Raw genomic sequence first — 19,561 nt, forward strand, 5'->3', positions numbered from 1 at the left:
ACCGAGGAGTGGTTTCTTGAAGTCGCGGTGTGTGATTGTGACTGGAAAATAGAGAAGTATTTTATGTATAGGTCTCTAAGAGGCAAGAGATGGCTTTGGTAAAAAAGCCGTTGGGTTCCTAAAGGACTTGGTAAGAAGAAAATTTAAGGCACCACCGGCAGAGGGAAACTTGGGAGTGTGTTTGACGCCCTGTCTTCCCGAACGTGCGCTTTTCTGTCTTCTTCCGGGCTGATTGACCCTTTTCAGCCCCCGTAGGCAGTGGGTCCAAAGTACCGGTCAAAATGGAAGTGAATCCCCCCAAACAGGAGCACCTGCTGGCCCTGAAAGGTAAACTTTTGCGAACCCGACTCCCTTTAATCTGTTTTCTCCCTTTCTCTCACTAGTTCTCGAAGCCTTTGACACATAGACCTGGCCTCTGGGATATAGGCCTCGTCCTTCTTAAACACTGTCAATGCTCGCCCTCCTGCTTGGTTCCTTGGCGCCGAGCGAAAGGAAACTGTTTCTCCTCTTTGCTTTTCAGGTTTGAGAGCCCCTGTTAGAATGGAATAGATACCTGGTAAATTACTTACTCTGTTACATGCTGCTCAGATTTTAGCCGCAGATGCTGATGTCCCCACCCTACCCGGGGAGAGCCTTGTGAACCGAGATGATTAACAGCGGGTATATAAAGTGGTTTTTCCTTCTGTCTCTTGTCTCTTCATGTGGCAATGACAAAGTTACCAGGCCTCAGCTTCATCTGTGAAATTAGTCTAGTATTGTGCCAAGGATTTAGAAGTACATAGTACTACAACATATAATTTAGGTATGTTAAAAATCACTGTTTACGTCAAAGTATTGTGTATAGGGGGAAATTCATGTCGGTTTGCATACACAGCAAACAGTTTTGAGTAAGTTTGATGATTTAATTGGATCATTATTTAGGGAAAATGAGCAGGGCATTCTTTTTCTGGAATTCCTGTTGTTTTGTGAAACCTTTTATTTGAAACGCTTTCAGCTTTATTTCATCGGTTTTCTGCTACCGCAAATGCACTTATTTCTTGGATGCCCTACTCAGTGGTTACCAATATCTTCTTGGACTGAGCTGAAAAGATGCTCGATAGACATGTGAACTCAAGTGAATAGCACTTAACCTTCCTTGTGGGATCCATTTTGAGGGACCCTTATCCCCTTAGTTATGTTGTAAGCATCAAACCTTCCAGAAGTTCACCAGTTTCATTTGAAGCATAAAATCATATACTGATAGTTGGGGTTATCAGAACTGTCTCTGACTGTAGAACTAAGAAACTAAAATATTAACTAATGTAATAGCAATAGGACCTGTGAGCTTAGCCTGGACTGAAATGGCATATTCCTGAAGAAAGAAGAGAAATTGTCATGTTCTTTATCTCAGACTCATATGTAGTATGTGAAATATATATTACTTAACTCTCAGAAGTTAAACTTTTTCAAGATCGCACAGCTAGTAAGTGATTGAGGTAATATTTCAACACAAGGCCTTCATCTTCCCAAGACTCCATGTTGCCTCCTAATGAAGGAAAGAGCATTTTCAGATATCATTCCATTAGTAGTTTGATGGAAATTTAGAGCAGTTCTGTTAGCTGCTAGGTATCATTTTATACAAATTGGAAGCTATTAAATACAGTTAAATTCCAGTGATGTGCAGGCTAACTGCCGTAGTCCTTTGAGGCTGCTACAGTAGTCTTTCCCAGGTATCTTCTATTTTCCAAAACAGAAGGTTCCTGGAGAAGGGTATTTTAGCAACCTAAAAGGACAAGTGCTTTGAAATTCAGTGTTAGTTTCAGCTTTCTTAAAGCTCTTTGGCCCCATTCTTCCCCACTGTTCAAGCTATCCAAGAGTTTTCACAAGTTTTAATTTTACCTATGTTGGATGCCAAATATATCAATTTGTCTTGTCATATAAGTTTACTTTCATATGTATGTAAAGTATTAAGGAGCTCTCACAACATCAGTGTCCCTGGAATACAACACTGAGTGAGTTCAGACAACAATGAAAGAATTCTCAGTGGCATGTCTTAAAATGAGAAAATATAAGGAAAAGGGAAGAAAAAATAAAAACATTATTAATTCTTGAAAGAATATGCTATCTATATTTAGATCCATATTAAAATTATGGATGTTAAGGAACACAGTCATTTATGAATTTGAGTTGCCAAGTCTGTCAGTCAGTGGACATTAACAGTAAGGAAAAGAATTATTATGAGATTGGTTACTTCTTTTGACTTTCAGAGTCAGTAGTTAAATGAGTATTGTGACATCATGCCAAGGAGACCCCACTCACAGTCATCCCGGCAATGGGAGAACCCCCGTCAAGTAGTTCTCTAATGATTTTTGGAAGAAGGGATTTGACCTCTTGTTTTTTTCTCTGGTAGCTAGGATTTGAAAGAACCTGCATTATGGCTCAGGCAACTTTGGGCCCGATTAGGAAACCTAACTTGCAGATCCTTGTAGGCTCCATTCTTGAGCCTGTGTACTGTATGCTGGAACTTCTTATTGATGACTTAATTTGGGGCAACTTGAAGACGTCTGTGTTCTAAGAGGAAAAAAAGTAAGGCTCTAGTCTTCTTGTTCATCCTCCAAATTGGAATTCAGAAGCCATGCTTACTAAGGTTTTGACACTGCTTAAGTGCCTCATTTATACAAATGAGACTTTGTCAGGAAACCAGTTTCTAGCATGGTTAAAATGCAAAGTTAAACCATTTTCATGTTTTCAGTATTTACTACTGAGAATGAAATAAAATCATTAAGTATTCTGTCTATATATTTGTTTGGCAGAATTCATGTAATTTTAAAGTATAAAATGATCCATTTTCTTCAAAAAGATTAAAAATTACAATGATTTTCATTGTCCTCAATTCACGTCTCAAATTTTTTAGTATTATTACATTTTTGTTCATTATCTTCATATGAATCTTGTATTTTAAAAATCACTAATTTACTTTTTGTTTCTGCTATAGTCTTAAGATTATTATCTAACATATTAATATCAGTACTTCCAAATCCATTATATCTCTTCAGTTAAACATGTTGACTACTAGCAGTTTTAGGCTGAAAGGATATGATAGGGCATCTAATCCAGATCCCTTATTTTGGTAAGAGAAAGGATTTCCAGTTTTGTGGATTACATTCACATTTACCAATAGCACTTTGGTAAAATATCATATTGGAATTGGTTTGTTTTTTTCTTTTTTCCCTGCCTATCTGTATACAGGCTATCTCTACCATATCTTATTCTTTGCAATACTTCCACTTTAGGTCCTGTTTCCCTCTGATTTGGAAAGAGAGAGAGTCTTGTAATTATAAATTGCATTCTAGCTCTGAGGAGCTCAGCTAAGAAATATTCTCTTCATTAAGAATAACTGGATTACTGCAGAATGACTACAGAAGTAATATTACATTATCGACCATATGAGAGTGAAACCACACAACTGCCAAAAATTGCAGAGAAAGCAATTCAAGACTTTCCTACACGTCCACTATCAAGATTTATTCCTTGGTTTCCTCATGATGGGTCCAGACTTCCACTCAAACCTAAAAGATTACCACCTGTGATTTCTGAAGAGGCAACTGAAGATGTAAGACAGTACTTAACCATTTCAGAACATGATATTAAATTGCAGAGTTATGATTGCACAGTAGATCTACTGGAGTTTCAACCTAATTTGAAAAAAAAGCACTTAATCCGATCACATACACTGAATGAACAGACTAATTCTGGAAGTCTGGATAAACAATCAGAAAAAAGAAAACGGCACAAGAAGAGGTCTTGGAGTGTTTCACTTCCCAGCAGTAATTGTACTGAAAACATTTTTCCTTTGTCTGAAAAATTGCAAGATAGTTTAAAGGCACTAAATTTGCACTCATTTTATAGAGCAAGATGGACAATAGAGCACACTATTTGTAACAACCAAACTCTGGAAGACATTTGGGAAAAACTCAATCGAATTATCAGGTGCAATGAACTTCCATCTTGTAATGCTACAATTCAGAGACATTTAGGCCAGATATGGGTGTTCTGTGATGTTATGTACTGTGAATATGTGGGAAGTCTTCTTAAAGGAAGATTAGCTCTTACTGGGAAGATCAACTTATTTGTGCATAAATATGGTCTTATTTTTAGTATGTAATGAATTCCACTAATTGTCAAAAAGAAAAATATTCTGAGTGAACTGAGTAGGAACTGAAACAAATGAATAAATTTTTAATTGTGTGGTAATATATGTACAGTTTGTATCCCAGAAATAAATATCAGGTGAATTCCTAGGCTTGTCACTTAAGTCAGGAACTTTCTGCATTCTACTTTGAGCAGCCTCCTTTTAAATGAATTGTGATAAATTATTATTTTTACTGAATTTAAAGGTAAAATGTTCTATTCCTTTTGTTCTCTTACTTTTCCAATGGTTGAATTAGATATTCCTATGAATTACAGTGACTAGTTTGGATTTTAGTAAATCCCCAAAATCTAATTTTACAGTATTTTTTCTTTACTCACCTAAAGTGTAATGATTTTTTTAAAAATAAAACTAAAACCAGTTCTGTTGGGAATGGTATTCAAGTGCCATGAATGTGGTATTCAAGTTGAGAGACCAGCCCAGATTCTGCTGATATTTCCAAAGATATGTAATAGACAATAGTTGATGTGTTGTTCTGAAACAAAAGTATAAAATGTATAATTTGTCTAAGACCCTAATATATCTTTAAGGCAATGAGCTCTTTTGAAGTAAAGTATCAAGTATGGGTAAGAGATCAAGTTATTCTTTATTTAATACAGATAATTCAATCTTAATGACTGTTATTGCTCATTACTAATGCTCTGGTTCTTGGAGTCATGGGTTTCCCATAGCAAAATGTTGTAAATTGGGTTTACACATCATTTTATAAAAATATTCAAAGTGATTATATAATAAAAGTTTTATTAAAAAGTATATTTATTTAACAAATTTGAATGCGTACCATGAGCTAGGTACTAAAGTAGGGAAGGAGACAAACATGGATCCTGCCCTCACAGAGCTAACATAGAGTCACTATTCTTAAGTAGTTAAACTATATCCCTGATAAAAAACCTGTAAGACTGTACTCATTAGGAAGGCAGAAACACATTTGCCTTGTGGCACAGTGCCTGGCGTGGTAGAGGCTCAATACTACATGGTAAATGCGCCCTTTGGGGGGTTTCTCATAGCCTGACCTGGCTGAGGTTCCTTAATACATAAGGAGTCTACCAATTTTTTTTTTTTTTTTTTTTTGCGGTACGCGGGCCTCTCACTGTTGTGGCCTCTCCTGTTGCGGAGCACAGGCTCTGGACGCGCAGGCTCAGTGGCCATGGCTCACGGGCCCAGCTGCTCCGCGGCATGTGGGATCTTCCCAGACCAGGGCACGAACCCATGTCCCTGCATTGGCAGGCGGACTCTCAACCACTGCACCACCAGGGAAGCCCGAGTCTACCAATTTTTAACTAAAGAGGTTATCTTTTCTAATTAGGTTTCACACTATCCAAACACTGTTTTGTTTTTAACTTTTAATACCTTTCTTATTGTCTCAAATGAGACTGCTCTGTAGAAAATAATCATCATGTGCATGAATGCTTCCAAAAGTCTTTAAATGAAAAATCACCAGGTGTAGAGGGAGTTTCCAAGGTAACTTCATCAGTAATTACTTCTTCTTTCATTCATTAGTCATCTTACTTTTCAATCAAGAGTGCTGGAGAAAAGTCAACAAGTTATTCATTATTACTAGCGAGCTTTGCAAATAAGAGTTGGCTAATGTTATTAGGCAATCATAAATGGTGGATTTGTTTTTTTTGTTGTTCAGGTCTTATTTAGCATTAGGTTGCTAATCAAGGGTTAAAAGTTAGGTAATCATAAGACAGGGTCACTTACATAGACCACAGCATTTCTTTTATGATACATTTTTATTATTTTGAAATGATTATACACAGAACTGAAAATATTCTTATGATTCTTTTCTTATGGGCTTCTTATGAGCAGTTTTTTAATTCAAGAATCACACATTAAAAAGAGCTTCTTTGTCTTCATATGTGGCAGATTTAAATTTCTCTAATTTACTCTGTATAAATTGCTTTCTACCCCTCTGAGAAACAATGAAAAGGTGAATCAGAACTGGGAAAATGAAGATTGAGTTTTACTGCAACTAGTGCCGTGATCTTAAAGGAAGAAGCGATTCATTTCTCATCTACCTAGACAATGCTTAGGCAGTAATTAAGGGCTAAGAATTTAGAATCCACTGCCATGTCTTTGAAGCCTTCTTAGAGTATTGAGAACCTTAGGACTGATGATTATAGCACTAGATAATAGTAGAGCTCACCAGTATTTCTGGGTTCCACTGTTAAGTCACAGACATGAATAAATTGGGGAAACAAAGACATATGCAGGAAGGTGAATCTGAGGGCATTTGGTAAAATGCCGAAGCATTTACTCTAGGAAAGTGGCAACAGTGCCATAATTTTATTTTTCCCTGACGAGCTATCCACTTTCAAATAAATGTTAACTCAAATTCTAAGAAAAAAGATGTGAAGGGCATCACATGAATTTAACTAAATTATTTGCCAACTTAGCAAATAATTTAAAGACCATTTTTTGAAAATTTCTAAGATGAGCTCCTGCATAATGGTTCACTTTGATTTAATCTGCTCAAAATGCCCCAGATTATTCCAAGGTTCACAAACTTGAATGCCTTCAGGAACTAGAAAAGTAAGACTATAGAATGTGGTAAGGACTCTGAAAGTGAAGAAGATTTGACATAATTTTTTTTAATGTTGTGACCAAGCAAAATGTATATGTAAGTTGAACTGGCCTAATTCATTAGTTTATAACCTCAAGCCTATCTTTTTTTTAATTTACTGAAGACTTTCAAAAGTTTTTTTTATAAGATTTTAGATGAAACCTGAATTTCATAAGTAAATCAAATGTCTATTTTGTGAGTTCCACTGAGAGTGTTTCTACACATGGCACTAACTGTGCATTGTGTGTAGTGAATATTTGTCACTCGACTAAAAATCACATATTCTTTTTTGCCTCCTTAATTTTTGACCAAGAACCTGCTTTAACTTCAAGACTGGATACATAATTACCATTTAATAACCAGTGCTTTATTGTAGTTTCTCTGCCAGTTTTTTTAATTGATATTTGCTCTTTTCTAACATTGTGTTTAATTTTTGAGTTTCATTAATTCATTATAAGACAGGAAATAATAAGGTTTAAATCTATACTTGTTATGGACATACTTTGGATCATCCTTCAAGGAAAGAGATAGTTTTTTGTTTGTTTTTAACATCTTTATTGGAGTATAATTGCTTTACAATGGTGTGTTATTTTCTGCTTTATAACAAAATGAATCAGCTATACCTATACGTATATCCCCGTATCTCCTCCCTCTTGCGTCTGCATATTTTTTTTTTAGATTCCCTATATATGTGTTAGCATACAGTATTTGTCTTTCTCTTTCTGACTTACTTCACTCTGTATGACAGACTCTAGGTCCATCCACCTCACTGCAAATAACTCAATTTCATTTCTTTTTATGGCTGAGTAATATTCCATTGTATATATGTGCCACATCTTCTTTAAAAGAATGAGATAGTTTTATGTTACAAATTTGGCTTTCTCAGTTTGTGTTTAAAAATCTGCAGTATGACAAATTGTGCTTTATAGTAATTTTCTTTGCCTCCACAGGATGATGGTATTTCTTACCAACTGCTATCCCCTCTTGCTGATTTTTTACCCTTTTTTGAAAATAGGAAGAAAACTGGTACTTTAAATACCAGCTTGGGATGTTTTTATTTTTAATGGAGGGTTGTTCTTTACCCACCCTCTACTGTCTCATCCCGTAGAAAACCATAGCATCAGTAAAAGCTAAGCTTTAAAGGGCTTTTGTACATAATGGAAGTTTGAGCATATAATAAGCAAATAAGCTGGCTACACATCTAGGTGAATTAAGAACACTTTTTTTTTTGATCACTTCGAATTTATGTTTATTTTAACTTGTTTACTTTTTACTATTAACTGAGTATAACTTTTTAAAAAAAATTTTATTAGGGTATAAAATTTTTATTGGGGTATATAGTTGATTTACAGTGTTGTGAAGAACACTTTTTAAAAAGTGTTTCAGGGGTTTCCCTGGTGGCGCAGTGGTTGAGAGTCCGCCTGCCGATGCAGGGGACACGGGTTTGTGCCCCGGTCCGGGAAGATCACACATGCCGCGGAGCGGGCTGGGCCCGTGAGCCATGGCCGCTGAGCCTGCGCGTCCGGAGCCTGTGCTCCGCACCGGAAGAAGCCACACAGTGAGAGGCCCGCGTACCGCAAAAAAAAAAAGTGTTTCAGGATTCCTTTGAGAGTGTATTTCCTCTTTATTAAGATTTGGTCTCACTTGAAATGAAAAAAAAAAAAAGAGAGAGAAATAGAGCACCAATTGGTGTTAAAATTGAGCTTAGAGTCTTGAAAGATTGTGAAAAAAACTGTTTCCTGTGTGTCATTTTCAGAACACCTTTTTATCCCCTGCAGATTGTACTTAATTTTAATGTTTTCCTGGTTAAAAGTAAGAGTGAAAGAGGTTTGAAACACTTCCCCATTCAGTCTCCCACCCACATCATTGATGTGTAGCTGGTTAATGTTCTGTTTGAAATAGTCGGACTTGGAATGCCCATGGGATGTTTCTAATAAAGCATGACATTCCAGGTTTATGACCCTGGGCTTATAATTAAGAATAGGGAAAATTATTTTTGAGCAAAGTGAAGTCTGCGGCCATCTATTTAATATAACATTGTTTAATGGCCTCAGTTCTTGAAACTTTACATCTTCAAAAATACCACTTACTTGAAGAGTTTGGTGAGGCGTTAATACTATGTGCCAGAACCTGTGTCAAGCACCGAGCCCACAAAACTTAACATGATACATACGAGCCTAAACTTAAAGGAGTTTGGATAGGAGTGCTATAAACTTATAAGTGAATAAACATAATTCATGATAAATACAAGGTGCTATGAGAGAAACAGGGTGACCTGTACTTCTTTTCTGAGAAAGATGACATATAAGCTAAGACCAAAATGAGAAAGGCACTAAATTTTTTGTTTGTTTGTTTTGTTTTGTTTTTTGCGGTACGCGAGCCTCTCAGTGTTGTGGCCTCTCTCGTTGCGGAGCACAGGCTCCGGACGCGCAGGCTCAGCGGCCATGGCTCACGGGCCCAGCCGCTCCGCAGCATGTGGGATCTTCCCGGACCGGGGCACGAACCGTGTCCCCTGCATCGGCAGGCGGACTCTCAACCACTGCGCCACCAGGGAAGCCCAGGCACTAAATTTGATATGAATGATATAGCTAGTTAATTAGTAGTTAGGTGGTACAGTTTTACATACATTAACGAATACCACATATTGTGCACTGACCATTTAGATCAATAGTCTTTAAAGATTTGAGTTGAATGAACATCTTAATAGACTATAAAGAAACAGTCTTCTGGGATTCATTTTCTGAAATGTTTTATGAGTTTGTATGATTTTTACTTCTATATTTTTGTCTTTATTTTGATGTGGTCAAATGTCAATCTTTTTTTTTTTAACATCTTTATTGGAGTATAATTGCTTTACAATGGTGTGTTAGTTTCTGCTTTATAACAAAGTGAATCAGTTATACTTACACATATGTTCCCATATCTCTTCCCTCTTGCATCTCCCTCCCTCCCACCCTCCCTATCCCACCCCTCTAGGTGGTCACAAAGCACCGAGCTGATTTGTCTTTATTTTGATGTGGTCAAATGTCAATCTTAACAAAAAATTGAAAAAGATTTTTTAATTAGAATGTCCTATCCCCGCTAGACTAGGTTTAATTTTCACTTTTTCTAGTTTTCTCTTGCTTAATTTTTGTCCATCTATTTGATACATATGCAGCTTGATATTTGAAATGAATTTGTAAACTAAATTTCATTTTTCCCAGATAGTGAACCAGTTGTCCTAGCACCTTATAATGTTGATTTGTTTTTGCTGCATCCTAATAAATTTTTTAAATTATCTAACATGTCAGTATGGTCTTGTATTAATAAGCCAATTAGTTGATTATGGACTTAAATGTTTTACTACATGTTATGTCCAGTTTTTTATCATTGTTTCCTATTAATTTCTATAGCTTATTTTTATTTATTTGTTTTTCTAGATAAACTTTAGATACATTCTGTCGTGTTCCGAGAACAAATGCTAGTTTTGGTTGGAATTCTATAAACCTACACATTAACTGACACTTTCATAATTTTTACAAAGGATTAATATTACTTAAAGGGCCACTTACTGAACTTCAGTGGCCTGTGATTATAACCAAGGAATAAAGTTAACAAAAATCCTTTTGGCATAAAATTATTGTTTCATATTCAGAATGGCGCATCTAAATTCTTGTCCCTATCAGACTAACATTGGTTAATATTTTGTTGATATTGTTTACAGTGAAGTCATTCAAGATTTTTTTAAAGCCTTATTCTTGTAATATACCGTAAGCTTTGAAATTATTTTCTACTTTTTGTATAATGAGCTATATTTCATTTGCATTTAATTTTTATAATTCATTAGGTTGTAAATAAAAGCAAAATTGTTCTTTTTGTCATATATAAAATTCTTTTTGTTATATCCTAACATTTTTATTAGTAAATCATTGCTGTGTAATAATCTTAGGAAATACTTAATATTATATTGTTTAGGAAGTATTTAGATTATATTTTATACTAGTATAAAATTGATGAATACCATACATTCAACTTGCAAATACTGGCATAAAATGATATTAATATTTTCTTTCTTTCTTTCTTTCTTTTTTTTTCTACTTTCCCAATTCACAGTGATGCGGTTGACTAAGCCTACTTTATTTACCAATATTCCAGTAACATGTGAAGAGAAAGACTTGCCTGGTATGACACATGCTTTATCCTACTTGCACCTAGGGAAAAGTTGAAACCTGGATTACCTTACCTTGGAATAAGCCTAACCTTGCCAGTCTTATGCTAACTCTTTGCTGCATTATTTGTTGCCTGTTTTTGTACGTGTGAATGGTGGCCATCTGAGTAATAGGTCTCAGTCATAATCTATACATCAAAATACTACTGATATCCCGTGGCAACTAGAGACTTTTAGTTTTAGTAAAAATGCATTGCTCATAATGACACTATTAAAATTTCATTTATCCTCAGATGTTCCATCAATGTATGTTAGCATTCCCTTTATTTAAAAATCATTGGAGCTTTCTATATATCTCATGACCTACATTTTCCTTTGTTCCTGAAGTGTTCATTTTCTGTAGAAACAGAATTTTTTTGGCATGCATTTGTTGTAGTGAAGATTAGAAATTAGATTTTTTTAATATAATTTTTGTTATGAGATTATTTTTTAAATATCTCTCCCAGCTGTTTCGTCACATAAATAAAAGTTATTTACAAAGTAGGTGTTAGAATTTGATGTTTTTCTCTTTCTACAGGAGACCTCTTTAACCAGCTCATGAGAGATGATCCTTCAACTGTAAATGGTGCAGAGATTCTAATGTTGGGAGAAATGTTGACTTTACCACAGAATTTTGGGTAAGAATGACATGTTCACATTAGAAACACAACAATACTCTGAAGCCATTACAAATCATGTTTTCAAAAAGTAACTATGGGATGGGAAAATGCTCATGATACATGTATGTGGCTGGAAACAAAAAAAAATTTTACCAAAATTATACTATGTGATTCTGGTTTTTTTTTAATTAAAAAAATAAGATGCATACCAAAATATTAATTCCTAGGGTGGTAGAATTTTAACTTTCTTCTTTAGATCTTATTATATTTTTTAATGCCTACATATTCCTTTTATTTTAACTGATTTAATCTCAGTGTCTTTCAGAAGCAGCTCTTTTATTCACCATCACAGCCCTTTACCAACTTAAGTTATTGGACTTGTCATCTCATTAGGAGTTCTAAATATTTTATTCCTTCTTTTGCTCTTAGCTATTCTCTTACTCTAGATTATTACTGAGGTAGAAGTCCCTGGTTCCATTCTGTTTGCAACTGAGACAATTTGAGACCAAAAGGAATTTTTCAGGTTTTTTCAAAAGGTTTACAGAATGTGGTCATTGACTAGTGTCTTCAAAGCTTAGAAATATATTCAAGTAAAAAATGTATTCATATTAAAATATTTTTATAAATATATCTACATATATTTATATGTTTATATGCATTATATATATAACATATATTTATAAAGTAATGCCACTAGTCATTATTTTTATTAGAATGACTTAGAAAAAGAAAAATAAAATAAATTGGTAAAAAATACTCTGAGATCAATAACTTGGTCTCTTCTAGGTTCGGGGCATAAGTTATTTCAAAAACTGCCTTTCTCTAGCCTCCTCAGTATCAACTCTTCAGACTCTTAACATGGATCTGATCTCAATGACATTTTTAGGAGGGCTGGCAGTTTTGGCAGTAGTTGAGGGTCAAGATATATAGCATGTTTTATAGATTAAATCTGTATTTTTAATTGCACTAGGTAATGAGTGAGCAGCCTAGTGTAAACAAAGAAATATTGAAATAGTATTTCACCTGATCTCTATCCTTTAGTAATTTCTCCTTTTGACGTTCTCAGTGGTGCACAAATAGAAGATTTATGATAAAAGTTGAATGGATTTCTGCCTAAAAATTTATTTTATTTCACAGGAATATATTTTTGGGAGAGACCTTTTCCAGTTATATCAGCGTTCATAATGATAGCAATCAAGTTGTAAAAGATATATTGGTTAAAGTAAGTGGCATTCTTATTCGGGAGAATTTTTTTTAACTTTTTAATTTCTCTTCTTATGTTTTGAAACTTCATTAAAATGCCTGCTTGATACTGGACTTTTTAATTGTCATTAATAACAAGTATTAATTGAACACCTAAGTTCTAAGATATGCTGTGCACAGAATCATTTTTCCTTATCCTCAAAATTTGTGATAGCTTGGATGAGAAAATGTACCAAAGGTAAATAACACTTTAAATTTTTGTTAATATTTTGTGATTAACATAATAAAATTTGAAAGAGGAGGAAAGATCACTGGGGATTGCATCATTCAGGAAGGCTTATTGACGGAGAGGGAGCACAAGAGGATCTCAAAAGAATGGCAGGATTTAGAAGAAAAGACAAAGAGGGACATGGTAATCGGAAGCAGAGACATAGGAATACGTAATGTGTTCTTGTAGCAGTGAACAGAATTCACTTAGTAAGAGTAGGTAAGGTTGTAGAGATATGTAGTAGCCATACAGTGGAGCATCTTAAAAGCAAGACTAAGGCTAAGGTTATTTTAAGACAGTGTGCAGTCAGTGGAGACTTTTGAGCAGAGGTATTCAGGCTATGTTGGAAGACTGTCATGAAAGCATTGTATGGGATGGTTTGTAGGAAATAGGCCAATTAGAATATTCTTGCAGTTTTGAGAAATCAAGAGAGAGAATATGCTAGCTCAGTTAAACAACTGGAAATTTATTCCCGAAAAGAAAGGGCATAAAAAAAAGGAAAAATTCATCGTATGTTGTTGAGAAGTGGTCAAAGCTGTCTTCCAGTGGTGAGTTTAGGTCACTAGAGCATCGCCTATGGAAGGGAAAGGGAAGTCCAGTTAGAATGAGATTGAAAAATGATCAGCAAGTACGAGAATTGAAAAGGATCTCAGAGAGAAAATATTCCAAGTTTCGTATATGACCCAACTTCCAGAAACTGGATGCAAATTTTTGCATACATGTACATGTGTTTGTCACTCTATGGTTAGGGTTTCTGCCTTTCATTAGAGCAGGAGTCTGCAAACTACAGCGTGCAGGCCAAATTTGATCCATTGCCTGTTTTTGCAAGACAGTATGAAGCTATGCTAAGAATGAGCTAAGAAAGGTTTTACATTTTTAAATAATTGAAAAGAAACAAAAGCTTATTTTGTGATGTGAAAATTATATAAAATTCAAATTTCAGTCTGTAAGTAAAATTTTATTGACATATAGCCACATTCGTCCGTTTGTGTATTATCTGTGGCAGATTTCAAGCTACAACATCAGAATTGTGTAGTTGCAACAAACTGTATGACCTGCAAAGTCTAAAATATTTGCTATCTGACCTTTTAAAGAAAAAGTCTGCTGACCTCTGCATTTGATTATGAAAAGGACTGACTTTCAGAACTTCGAGAATGTATACTTTTTTCCTGTCATACAGTTCGCATTCAGTAAATGTTGAATTTATTTTTGTAAGATGAATAAATCAGCAAATGTGTGTAATTTAAGTCAATGTTAAAAAGAACAAATATTACCATAGTGTATTTCTTATAAAATATGTGATTATATTTCTGTGGGCTCTGCTCAGTTTTAATTTCTATAAAGGCAGTGGTGTTTGGCATAATAACAGAGATAGCTAATGTTTATTGAGCAGTACAGTGCCCACCAAGAGTCTTCTTACTCTTAACTAAGAACTAGCATTTTGTTTATCATTTTACAAACTCCAGTTACATACAAATTGGCTCTTCTTTGCCTGCTTTTCTTTAGTTTTCCTTAGTAAATTTTCATTCAAATCTATGTTTCCTTGGGTGCTTTATAATTATCTCCAAATGTTTTTTTGAGGGTATTTAATTCACTTTGAATATTGTGTTGCAGTTTTCTTCTGTTTCACTATTGGTTTTGGGTGGCAGTTTGGATCAGTGAATTGTTTAAATTATCATTGTGTGGTCTTTTTTAATAGTATTTTTGTATGGATTAAGACTCTTGCTAGCTTTGCATTCTGTGAAATGCAGTTTGGGGTGCTTTGATATTCTTAGTTCAAGAATACTCTATTAGAGCCTTGCAAGCAAAGTGTCATTTCTTTATTGGGTGGCTTTTGGGAGGGTGGTGGAAGAAGAAAGGTTGAGTGTTCCTCAGTTTTTCTCTTTCTTTTGAGTGACAGCATCCTCAATTTTCTCCTCCTGCTTCATTTTCTCTTCACTGACAGTGTCCAGAAGGTTCTTCTCCTTTTTAACTCTCTTCTTCCCCTGAATTGTTATCTTGCCAGAATTGCCTCTTCACCATTAAACATACTGTTATATCTCCTGTAGGCTGTGCTCTCATCTTCCAGTAATGCACTTTCTCAGTATTTTGACACTTAAGATAGACTTTGTCTTCCTGGCAGTACTTTTCATCATTCTTAGGCCTGTCTCTACCTTCCTTTTCTCTCTTAAGCTCAATTTTTCATGAACTTCTCTTGTTCTTTGCAAAGGCTTATGACGAGAGCATGAGAAATAGCTTGCAGAAATTTGAAGTTTAGACATTTGCTGCTCTCTAGCTATACTAACACTGAGTTTATATAGTTTTAAAATTTTATTTATTTATTTGAGGATGACTCAGGAGATTCAGCTACTCTACTGCCATTACTTCAGCTACTCAGAATTCTGCTCTCAAAAGTTTAATTTTTTATAGCTCTTGGAATTTTGGAATGTGGAAAAGAGATTATGAATCTGTACTCTTTTAATTCCTTTACTGACATCTTAGTGTTGTTTTTGAGAATAAAAATGCTATATAATCTGTCATGTTTAACTGGAAACCACTAGGGGGTTTTTTGTTTGTTTTTTAACTGAAAAATAGTTTTCAGCAGTAAGTCTGAAAACCTTAGCATGCTACCAAAAAATGAAGTGTTCTATAAACAAAAGACAGCATAGTGTACTATAAATAAAAAAATAGTAGGGACTTCCCTGGTGGTGCAGTGGTTGGGAGTCCACCTGCCAATTCAGGGGACACAGGTTCGAGCTCCGGTCCGGGAAGATCCCACATGCTGGGGAGCAACCAAGTCCGCGAGCCACAACTACTGAGCCCGCGTGCCACAACTACTGAAGCCCACGCGCCTAGATCCCATGCTCCGCAACAAGAGAAGCCACCGCAATGAGTAGCCCGTGCACCACAACGAAGAGTAGCCCCCGCTCGCCGCAACTAGAGAAAGCCCACGCACAACAAAGACCCAACGCAGCCAAAAATAAATAAGTAAATAAATTTATTTTTAAAAAAATAACTTTAGGGCTTCCCTGGTGGCGCAGTGGTTGAGAGTCCGCCTGCCGATGCAGGGGACACGGGTTCGTGCCCCGGTCTGGGAAGATCCCACATGCCGCGGAGCGGCTAGGCCCGTGAGCCATGGCTGCTGAGCCTGCGCGTCCGGAGCCTGTGCTCCGCAACGGGAGAGGCCACAACAGTGAGAGGCCCGCGTACCGCAAAAAAAATAATAAAATAAATAAATAACTTTAATGATTTGTACCATTGGTGGTTTATTTTTATTTTATTTATTTATTTTTGGCTGCATCAGGTCTTAGTTGCAGCTTGCAGCCTTCTCTCTAGTTACGTTGCATGGGCTCCAGAGTGCACAGGCTCTGTAGTTGTGGCACGCAGGCTCAGTAACCCCGCAGCATGTGGGATCTTAATTCCCCGACCAGGGATCAAACTGGCATCCCCTGCACTACAAGATGGATTCTTAACCACGATACCACCAGGGAAGTCCCTGTACTATTGGTTCTTAAACTTTAGAAGGTATTAAAATCATCTGGAGGACTTTTTAAAACACTGATTGCTGAGCCTCACTTCCAGTGTTTCTGATTTAATCAATCTGAAATGGTGCCCAAGAATTTACCTTTTTTTTTGGCCACACCACGGGGCTTGTGGGAGCTTAGTTCCCCAACTAGGGATCAAACCCACGCCCCTGACAGTGGAAGCGCAAAGTCCTAACCACTGGACCACCAGGGAATTCCCAGAATTTACATTTCTAACATGTTCTCAGGTGATGCTGATTCTGTTAGTCTGGGAACCATACTTTGAGAACCAATGGTGAGTAATAGGCATTTGCTCATTCATTCAACAAGTATATATTCCAGGCACAATTCTAGATACTGGGGTTATAGCAGGAAACAAAAGAGACAAAGCCTCTATTCGTTTGAAGTTTAGTCTAGATGTTTTTAACTGCTTTTTTCTTATTTTTTAACATTAATTCCTTAATTATACCGAACTCTTTCCTGATCTTGAGCTTTTACACACTTAAGGTGTTTTGCTTTTTTTAACTTACTTAAAATGATTCTCCATTTCCCCTTTCCTCTCTCCCTTTTTAAATCCTGCTCATCCAAAAACCAATTTGTAGCATGAAGCCAACCCTGTAATTTAAATTGTATTCCCTTACCTCAAGCCAGCCCTCCATTCCTCCTTTACTCTATATTATTTTCCCCAAACATTTAAATTCCCTAGGGGCAGGGATTTTGGTCTGTTGTTCACTAGTGTATCTCCAGCTCCTGGGAAAGCCCTCATAGGTAATTAGGAAATAAATGTTAAGTGCAGCAGTGTTTATAAGATGAAAAAGGAGAAAAGTAAAAGTGTTCAGCCATATATAATACATGCTGTAGTTATGATTAATGTTTAAAAAATGATACATAGGAAAACACATTGGACAGAAAGCCCATGGATTTGACTGTTTCTTTTCCCCCTCTTCTCTAATTTCTGAAATGTTTGTTAAAGAATTTTGAATTTCAGCTTCATTACTTATTAGTTGTATAACCTAAGGGGAGTTGTTCCTTCTATGTGCCTTGGTTTGTCTGTAAATTAGGGGCAGTATAATGACCTACTTCAGGGTTGTGGGCATTAAATGAGTAATGTGCTTAGAACAGGGCCTTGCACATAGTAGGTGCCCAATAAATGTGAGCTACTACTGTTTAATAACTGAATATAATAAAAAAAAAGACAGCACTAATAAATATTCCACTTGGAAGTGCTGCATTAAGAATGTTAGGTTAGAATTAACTGCAGAAAACCTGTTAACTGATTTTAAAAAAAAACAAAAAGCTTTTAAAAAATCTGCACTCTTATGGACAAAACCTCCCCTAATCCCCATGACTTAATGTGATCTTTGCTTTCTCTGAATTTGTCTTGACATTTGCCTTGAAGTTTTATCATAACTTCATTCAGTATGCAACAAACATTTATTAATTGCCTACTGTGTGCCAGGCACCATGTTATAGTGGTGAACAAGAGAAGGCAAGCGGTTCCTGCCTCAACAGACCTTACATCTTTGGTAGGGGAGACAGAAGGAAACAGGTAAACAAAATCATAAATAAGGTAATTATAGATCATAATAAATGTTACAAAGAAAGTTAAAATTGAATGTGATAGAAAGTAGCTGAGCTTAAAGGAGGATGCCATTTAAGAGAATTAGAGAAAATGATCGATGTTCAAAAGGAATAAGGGAGGGAATATGTTAGAAAGTAACTTGGTAGGGGCAAGAGAGAAAATGGTCCTTTCTTAGTTGATGACTTTAATGCTGATCTCTAGTTCTACAAATCAGCTGGTCTCTGACATCTAATACTGTTTTGAATGATTATTTACCTTTTAGTGTTATATACTAACACATGTGTACACATCTATATATGTTTCTGTAATATCCATCTGTATATGTATAAATTTCAAAACCGTATGTTCATACTGATGCCCCAAATTCCAGTCCAGCACCAAAGGTTTCATTGCAGGCTTCTCTCTTTCCTTATCTGTACCTTTTTTTCTCCAAAGGTAAGAAACTTGTCTCTTGTTATCCATAATATATATATTTTTTGTTTTGTCCTAGTATACATGTAGAAGTTGCAGAACTGCTAATCCATACCCCTGCAAAACAGCAAATGGGCTAGCTAGAGTAAAACATTTGTGTGCTGCTCTTTTCATTTTTAGCTTTTGTTTGCCAAACTTAAGTTAGTTCCTTTTTTCTGTTTCCTCCTCCCAGTATGGTTGTGTTCATTTGTAATACAGTTAGGTTCATGTGGTACTGTTTGTATTACATTTTGGATTCCCCCTACTTTATAGCTGATTTTATCAGTATTTATTTTTAGGGGTGTGTGTGTGTGTGTGTGTGTGTGTGTGTGTGTGTGTGTGTGTGTGAACCATTACCCTGTTCCTGAGCATCAGAGCTATACAAAAAGATGTACACAGAGACGTGTTGCTCCCTCTTCATCCCTACTTTCTTGTTCTTGTTCCCCTATTCTTTCCACCCATACTTATCCACACCCTGTAGGTAACCAGTCTCATTTGGATTTTATTCTCTCTTTCAAGGCTGATCTTCAGACAAGTTCTCAGCGTTTAAATCTTTCCGCCTCCAATGCTGCAGTGGCTGAACTTAAACCCGATTGTTGTATAGATGATGTCATACACCATGAAGTAAAGGAGATTGGAACACACATGTAAGAATTAATTTTACTAGATCTCAGAGGCTTTTACTTATATATGCCTTTATTTGAAATTTTTGCTTTATTTCCACTTATTCCACTTGTTACTAAGCCTAAGAACCTACTTCAGAAGGAATTTTATGTACCATGTTTACATGCTTGCCAGAAACAAACTTTAAACAAAATGTTTATTTTTGAAAGGAAAAAATATCTTAATTTATCTTCACTTATCTCTAGTTTCATTTTTGCATCTACAATCTTATTTAAAAATAAAAATCCATGCAAACCTTTAAAACCCAGGTAGCACTCTAAAAGTACATTTATTCTTTTGAAATGCTAACTGATGTTAATAACATTTATTT

General features: G+C 35.7%; 2 protein-coding genes across 7 annotated transcripts in view; both read left to right on the forward strand.

Annotated features, from left to right (window-relative positions):
• The first annotated feature begins 185 nt into the window (after nt 1-185).
• TRAPPC13 (trafficking protein particle complex subunit 13) overlaps nt 186-19,561 on the forward strand; it is a 35,798-nt gene continuing 16,422 nt past the window's right edge. For 2 of the 4 annotated variants that reach the window (XM_060143012.1, XM_060143013.1), the window contains exons 1-6: nt 186-327; nt 10,848-10,916; nt 11,480-11,579; nt 12,699-12,783; nt 17,995-18,084; nt 19,087-19,214. In XM_060143012.1, the coding sequence (XP_059998995.1) occupies nt 282-327; nt 10,848-10,916; nt 11,480-11,579; nt 12,699-12,783; nt 17,995-18,084; nt 19,087-19,214 (518 nt within the window). In that variant the 5' untranslated portion in view covers nt 186-281. The remainder of the gene's footprint in view (nt 328-10,847; nt 10,917-11,479; nt 11,580-12,698; nt 12,784-17,994; nt 18,085-19,086; nt 19,215-19,561) is intronic. The other 2 variants (XM_060143014.1, XM_060143015.1) reach the window with 1 other exon arrangement.
• On the forward strand, nt 207-4,904 carry SHLD3 (shieldin complex subunit 3). 3 transcript variants are annotated; one of them, XM_060143020.1, is made up of 3 exons: nt 265-327; nt 2,394-2,565; nt 3,273-4,904. In XM_060143020.1, the coding sequence occupies exon 3, from the start codon at nt 3,392-3,394 to the stop codon at nt 4,142-4,144; it is 753 nt and encodes a 250-aa protein (XP_059999003.1). In that variant the 5' UTR covers nt 265-327; nt 2,394-2,565; nt 3,273-3,391; the 3' UTR covers nt 4,145-4,904. The 3 variants fall into 3 exon arrangements, with proteins under 3 accessions (XP_059999002.1, XP_059999003.1, XP_059999001.1); XM_060143019.1 differs by lacking the exon at nt 2,394-2,565 and having other exon boundaries at nt 207-327; nt 3,273-4,874; XM_060143018.1 differs by lacking the exon at nt 265-327 and having other exon boundaries at nt 2,391-2,565; nt 3,273-4,874.

Source organism: Lagenorhynchus albirostris, chromosome 3, assembly GCF_949774975.1.
Source record: "Lagenorhynchus albirostris chromosome 3, mLagAlb1.1, whole genome shotgun sequence".
Classification (NCBI taxonomy): domain Eukaryota; kingdom Metazoa; phylum Chordata; class Mammalia; order Artiodactyla; family Delphinidae; genus Lagenorhynchus; species Lagenorhynchus albirostris.